At 40.5% G+C, this 7,495-nt stretch overlaps 1 protein-coding gene across 1 annotated transcript; it reads right to left on the reverse strand.

The window, feature by feature from the left end:
• Positions 1–549: 549 nt before the first annotated feature.
• Positions 550–6,199, reverse strand: LOC106606291 (uncharacterized). Its single transcript, XM_045719746.2, is given in 4 exon segments — positions 550–1,276; positions 1,278–2,398; positions 2,788–2,971; positions 5,920–6,199. Coding segments are annotated over 4 exon segments (1,461 nt in total). The 5' UTR covers positions 5,929–6,199; the 3' UTR covers positions 550–1,129.
• Between the last annotated feature and the right edge of the window lie 1,296 nt (positions 6,200–7,495).

Genomic DNA, 7,495 nt, shown 5'->3' on the forward strand with positions numbered 1-7,495 from the left:
ATTTCTTCCCTATGATCATACAAGACACCACAATAAACTTATTTGATCAGAGGTTAGTTTGTTTAATAAGGATTGCAACCCGGAGTTTACACTTACAGCAATTTGCAAACAACACACTCAGTTCTCAAGATAGTGTTTTCCCTTTTTATCCCCTAGTATGGTTCACCCCGCCCAAGGTGACACCCCTTAACTTTACTACAATATAAACTAATAAGTAATAGTTGCTAATACAAAGATGTTTCTGCTAGGTGGAGTTCAGTTTATTGTTATTCGCAGTTACTTTCCCAATCCTTCTTCCTCTTGCCTGACCGAGCACCCTGTCTCATTGACTATAAGAACTAGATTAATTGTTGATTTATTTTTTTTCAAATCAATGCGTGTCTATAACTGTGTGTATGTGTTAGAGTACAAGTGCATAGGTTTGTGTGTGTGGGTTTGTAATTGGTGGAGGATGGTATGTGCATTAACATTGGTTCAGGTGTTATTACATGATCGGTTGAAGTTATTACATTTTTCATAAAAAAAAAGTAGATACCGTAACTTGTTAGATTAAGTGGAAAAAGTTATTTTATGACAATTCAACATTTTATCATATTAAGCAACAAGATATTACATTTACCGGTTTTATTACATTATAAATCTAAAAGTTATTACATTAACCGTTGTTACAAGACACAGCAGTGTCTAAATAGTTCTTGCCTTGACCTCAAGGATATTATTTAACGTATTATTGATTACTGTAAGGAGCATTTTAAATCAATATAGATATATAAAATATACAATTTAAGTACTAACTTCTTGTTTAGAAGATAATGGATTGAATGTATTGATCAATTGAATACATGAATATACACCTATTGTTGAAACATTATTCTACATAATGACATGTAATAATAATAGTATCATGAGTAGATGAAAGATACAATTATCAACACCCCACCACACAAACAGGTTCACTATGACATTTTCTATAATAACATTTATCCATTTAGATCCCAATGTGTGATATTACATAGACACAGGGGAGACCTGATCCTAGATCAGAGCTGCATATTATGCTGCACAGAGGTTACCATGGTGATCAGACTAAGTCAACTGTTTAAGAATGGGAGATGGATATGACTGTTCACTAGATGTTTTCTACTGATCCTTTATTTAGGGATCTGGAACCGGTGCTGGAAGGGAGGGAGATGAAATACAGCAAGTTTGTGCTTTCTGGTTTCCTCATTGGCCCTAAATAAACAAAGCTCTTCCCACCTAGACAGACATAAGGTTCCTTCTCCAGTGTGTGTTTGCTGGTGTGAATAAAGGGTCCCTGACTGTCTGAAATGCTTCCCACACTGATCACAGCTATAAGGCTTCTCTCCAGTGTGTGTTCGCTGGTGTGCAATCAGGTTGCCTGACTGATTGAAGCTCTTCCCACACTGTCCACAGCTATAAGGCTTCTCTCCAGTGTGTGTTCGCTGGTGTCTAGTTAGTGTTTCTGATAGAGCAAAGCTCTTCCCACACTGTCCACAGATATAAGGCTTCTCTCCTGTGTGTATTCGCTGGTGTGCAGTCAGGGTGGAAACTACAGCAAACCTCTTTCCACACTGATCACAGCAATAAGGCTTCTCTCCTGTGTGTATTCGCTGGTGTTTAGTCAGGTTGCCTGTCCGATTGAAGCTCTTTCCACACTGATCACAACTGTAAGGCTTCACTCCAGTGTGTGTTCGCTGGTGTGTAGTCAGGTTGACTGACTGATTGAAGCTCTTCCCACACTGATGACAGCTATAAGGCTTCTCTCCTGTGTGTATTCGCTGGTGTATAGTTAGTTTTTCTGATACAGCAAAGCTCTTTCCACACTGATCACAGCTATAAGGCTTCTCTCCTGTGTGTATTCGCTGGTGTATGGTTAGTTTTGATGATATTGAAAAGCTCTTTCCACACTGATCACATCTATAAGGCTTCTCTCCTGTGTGTATTAGCTGGTGTGTAGTCAGGTTGACTGACTGATTAAAGCTCTTCCCACACTGATGACAGCTATAAGGCTTCTCTCCAGTATGTACACGCTGGTGTATGGTTAAGGCTCCTGCACTAACAAAGCTTTTCCCACAATCAAGGCAGGGGTAAGGCTTTTCCCCTGTATGAATTCTTACATTAGATTTGAAGGTGTTTGATGCAGCAAAACTCTTCCCACACTGATCACAGTGAATAATGAAGCCACTCTGGCTTGTGAAACTCTTCCCACAGTCAGAGCAGCAGTGGTGAGGTTTCTTCCCTGTACGTCTCTGCTGGTGTTTCTTGGGATGTTCTGATTGGGAGAGACTCTTCTCTGTCTCGTCAGCAACATGATGTTGTTGAGGCTCCCCAGATGATAAGCCCCTCCCACTGAGAGAACGACGGTTAGGGGTGTCCCCTGTGAAACAATAACATTGAATAAGTAGGTTTTGGAAATATAGGTTCATAAATAATATCACTTTTGTAAAAATTATTTGTTATTTAGCAGTGGCTCTTATCCAGAGCGACTTACAGGAGGAATCAGGGTTAAGTACCTTGCTCAAGAGCAGACAGATGTTTTACCTCGTTGGCTCAGATATTCAAACCAGAAACCTTGCGATTACTGGCATTCACCACTAGGCCGCACTCTTCAATACACACCGCGGCCAGTTTTTTTAGGTACACGCTCCTCCGTTCACGAAACGGATCGACAATTTACTGGCTACTGAGTGTATACTGTTTATCAATCAATTAACAGAAGTTGCAGAAGCAGATTGCAGTCTAATCCACACACCCCATTGTTCTTACTTGATGAAATCAAATCTCCATCGCCCTCCTCGTGTCCTTCTCTCACAGTTCCACTCTGCCCTGGTGTTTTCCTGCAGTCGACCAGCTGCACAGACACCCTCTTCAGATCCAGCAGTAAGGCACTACCGGGAGAGTTGTGACCAGGGGACTCCGGCAGGTTGGAGGGGGATGGGCTAGCTCTGTCCTGGTGACCACACAAAGTATTGTACATAGAATATCATTAGACCAAAGATTTAATAACTTTTTTCCTATCCTATCACAGAGTGAATAAATGTAGAGCGTTTGTAGACTTCAAAGAAAAAAATATTAAGTGACAGTTTCATCAGTACATGATTAAAGAAATTCATATCACAAAGATCACAGATGACAGTGCACACCAAATCTATGACAATAGAGAATGAATTGTAAGCACCAAAATGTGTTTGTCAAAATGATATCTGAAAATGTCAGTTATTGAACATAATACTTATTTTTGCAAAAGCAATTTATGATATATGCAGTTGAAGAATATTCCATTTACCAACACTACATGTAGGACAGACATAAGATGTTCCCACATACAGTATTTAAATATAAAAATAAATAAACTATTTCACCTTCATTTAACCACGTAGGCCAGTTGAGAACAAGTTCTCATTTACAACTGCGACCTGGCCAAGATAAAGCAAAGCAGTGTGACACAAAAATAACAGTTACACATGGAATAAACAAACGCACAGTCAATAACACAATAGAAAAGTCTAAATACAGTGTGTGCAAATAAAGTAAGATTAGGAGGTAAGGCAATAAATAGGCCGAAGTGGCGAAATAATTACAATTTCGCAAATAAACACGAGTGACAGATGTGCAGAAGATTCATGTGCAAGTAGAGATACTGGGGTGCAAAGGAGCAAAGAAAATGCTAAATAAAATAAATAATATGGGGATGGATGGGATATTTACAGATGGGCTTTGTACAGGTGTAATGATCTGTAAGCTGCTCTGATAGCTGATGCTTAAAGATAGTGAGGGAGATATGGGTCTCCAGATTCAGTGATTTTTGCAATCTGTTTCAGTCATTGGCAGCAGAGAACTGGAAGGAAAGGAAGCCAAAGGGGGAATTGGCTTTGGGGGTGACCAGTGAAATATACCTGCTGAAGCACGTGTTACGGGTGGGTGCTGCTATGGTGACCAGCGAGCTGAGATAAGGCGGGGCTTTACCTAGCAAGGACTTATAGATGACCTGGAGCCAGTGGGTTTGGCGACAAATATGAAGGGAGGGCCAGCCAACGAGAGCATACAGGTCGCAGTGGTGGGTAGTATATGAGGCTTTGGTGACAAAACGGATGGCATTGTGATAGACAGCATCCAATTTGCTGAGTAGAGTGTTGGAGGCTATTTTGTAAATGACATCGCCGAAGTCAAGGATCGGTAGGATAGTCAGTTTTACAAGGGTATGTTTGGCAGCATGAGTGAAGGATGCTTTGTTGCGAAATAGGAAGCCGATTCTACAATTTAATTTTGGATTGGAGAAGCTTATTATGAGTCTGGAAGAGAGTTTACAGTCTAACCAGACACCTAGGTATTTGTAGATGTCCACATATTCTAAGTCAGAACCGTCCAGAGTAGTGATGCTAGGCGGGCGGGCAGGTGCGAGCAGTGATCAGTTGAAGGGCATGCATTTAATTTTACTTGCATTTAAGAGCAGTTGGAGGCCACGGAAGGAGAGTTGTATGGCATTGAAGCTCGTCTGGAGGTTAGTTAACACAGTGTCCAAAGGGACAGAAGTATACAGAATGGTGTCGTCTGCGTAGAGGTAGATCAGAGAATCACCAGCCGCAAGAGCGACATCATTGATGTATACAGAGAAAAGAGTCGGCCCGAGAATTGAACCCTGTGGCACCCCCATAGAGACTGTCAGAGGTCCGGACAACAGGCCCTCCGATTTGACACACTAATCTCTATCTGAGAAGTAGTTGGTGAACCAGGCGAGGCAGTCATTTGAGAAACAAAGGCTGTTGAGTCTGCTGATAAGAATGCGGTGATTGACAGAGTCAAAAGCCTTGGCCAGGTCGATGAATACGGCTGCACAGTACTGTCTTTTATCGATGGCGGGGGTAAGGCTTTCCCCTGTATGAATTCTTACATTAGATTTGAAGGTGTTAGATGGTTTAGATTAAAAACTATTGCCGTGTGTCCCAATTCATAGGGGCATGAGAGACTATTCAGTGTTAGAATTGAGTTGGCACTTTATTGGCCCAAACACCCACAGACCCATTAGGTTGAGGTTACTCATGGACAGTAATTAGTAATTTTTTTTTTTTTTGCATTGATGCATTGTGTCTTCTAACTGTCCAAGAATAGGATCCAAAGTGTTAGGAAATATTTGTTCCCATAAATACAAAGGAGGATGTCTCTCCTCATACCTCTGGCACTTTAGTCAGACTGCCAGACTTTGCACCACAGAGCCAATCAGGAGAGAATACATACAGGTCAAGGGTGCCAATTGAAAGTCAAGGGGTGTGAAAATGGACAAACTAAAGTGTGTGCAATATCAAGGGGTAGTCAGTGGACATTCTGAACCTTGTTTGAAGTCACTAGGTCACATGACCAAGGAGTTATTGAAATTCAAATGTAAAAAAGTTTGTACTTTGTTTACGCTCCCTAACTAATTCAACTAGGAATACAAAATGCTGCTCACGTTTCCACATGTTTATTTGGAAAGCAAATTAATGTCCAAATCATGAAAATAAGACCTGTGCAATGTTCTGCGCAATTTTTCCAACATCATGACACTTATTTGGAGTCAGTGGCTCAAGTGGTTTGAAAGCTCGAATATCCGTTGAATATCCAACTTGAGACTGTCTTTACCTCGGTCAGCAATCCAGGGTTTATATACATCATTGGTGTAGCCTATGCCTAATTATTTCTCCCTGGTTCTGTCTTTACCTGCTGGTTGGGCATTGCCTTGTATCATACATTTGTGTGGGATAGGCTAGTAGGCTAATTGGCTGAAATTACCACCATGCTTTCTTTTGTCCAGCTGTTCAAATCAAACGCATGGCCGTGGAAGATTAAAGAGTATGAAAACTAGACCTAGACATTTTATACACCACAATAAGCATACTGTTCATGAAAGTCAACCAAACTTACCTGATCCATCGTGGAAGCTACTGAATTCTTTCTTCAACTTTACTAGTTACTACAGTTACTTTGTCACAGCGTTCAGATAAAGAAAAGCTAGACCACACCTTCTTAAATATCAAAACTCGATTTAAGTTGTGACAAATGAACGTCTCATATAGACTAATCTTACATTAGAAACATCCTGCAAAAGCCTGTGGAATTCTATTTGGTTTGAAAACTCGATAGAAGCTGGTAACAAAGACCTTCCTGTTGATGCTTTTCGGCTTCTTCTGTGGTGTTTAAGAGGTTCCGCCACCTACTGTACATAGTCATCAACACCTCTCTTCAAGTGGGTGAGGCAGTTATGGGAGTTATTTATTGTTAGGAAATAATTGTTTGTATTGCCTCAAATATATAGAATGTTCAATTAATGGAAAAAAATGTAGCCTATTTTTGTCATAATCAATATATTAGTAATCTATTTAAACTGTAAATTATTATTTGTATCACGTTTTTTTGTGTCATCCTCAATTATTGTAAGTGCATTAAGTACACGTGTGATTCTATTGTTTTTACATTTGCAAATAAAATTAAAATCACAAATCCAAGGTATTTATAGAAACAACAAAAACAGCTGGCTGGCTGGGTTTGTTGGAAAGTGGCAGGCCGAATTTGAGATTATGGAAATTCCTTGCTATTGTCTTTCAAATTAGCTCATGGCTAGATGCCTTGTGTTAGGTTGCGTCAATCGAATCTTGTATTAGGACAGAAACAGACCGTTCACTTTAGTTTCAGATCAATCGTTTAATTCTGCTCATATAATTGCATTGATAATATAAATGGTAAATATGATGTTCGTATATACGGGCTCACTGTAACACCACCCAGGGCACACAGAGAACTGAGTGTCACATCCATTGTTCTTTCTTAAATACTCTGACAGAGATAGTTACCGCTCACTGCTGGCCTGTCAGAGGGAGGATGAGCGTGGTTTAAACTTACTCATCCTATCGTTGGCGTGCAGGCTGGTCCCAGCCTCGTGACGCACTTCCTGTACACTCTGAGCCTGTTATTGTATTTCAATATCATGTGGTTTCTCATGTAACTCTAGTTTGAGAAATAGCCTTCTGCATGCCTCAACAGTTTTACCCCCTATTTAGCCACAGCCCAGCAGTTAGTCACATACACGGTCTCTTAGGACATAATAATCACACAAGCATGTAGCTTAACAAAACAATATAACATATTGATACATGTGCTGATGTAAAAAGATAATTATTCCTCACACTTGCCTATGGTTTATAGCCGTCCTCTGAACGGAAGACGCAAAAGTGGCCTGCCAAGGGCTTATATTGACTCTATGAGTGCAGGCTAAGAAACTTCTATTCAGTCAAATAAACACTCTCTCATTGACCTCAACACAAAAACTCCTTGCTTGGTGGGCGAAAAAAACTAACAAACGCTACCTGCTGGTGGGAGACAGATTTTCCCTGGAGTTGGGCCTCTCTCTTTGCCTCTTCCTCTCTGACAACGTTCTCTTCCAGAGTCCAGCTATTGTTATAGCTGGCTATTGTTATTGGCGTTATTGGGTGCATGCCAGCAA

Source organism: Salmo salar, chromosome 06 (assembly GCF_965601325.2).
Source record: "Salmo salar chromosome 06, fSalSal1, whole genome shotgun sequence".
NCBI classification, from domain to species: Eukaryota; Metazoa; Chordata; class Actinopteri; order Salmoniformes; family Salmonidae; genus Salmo; species Salmo salar.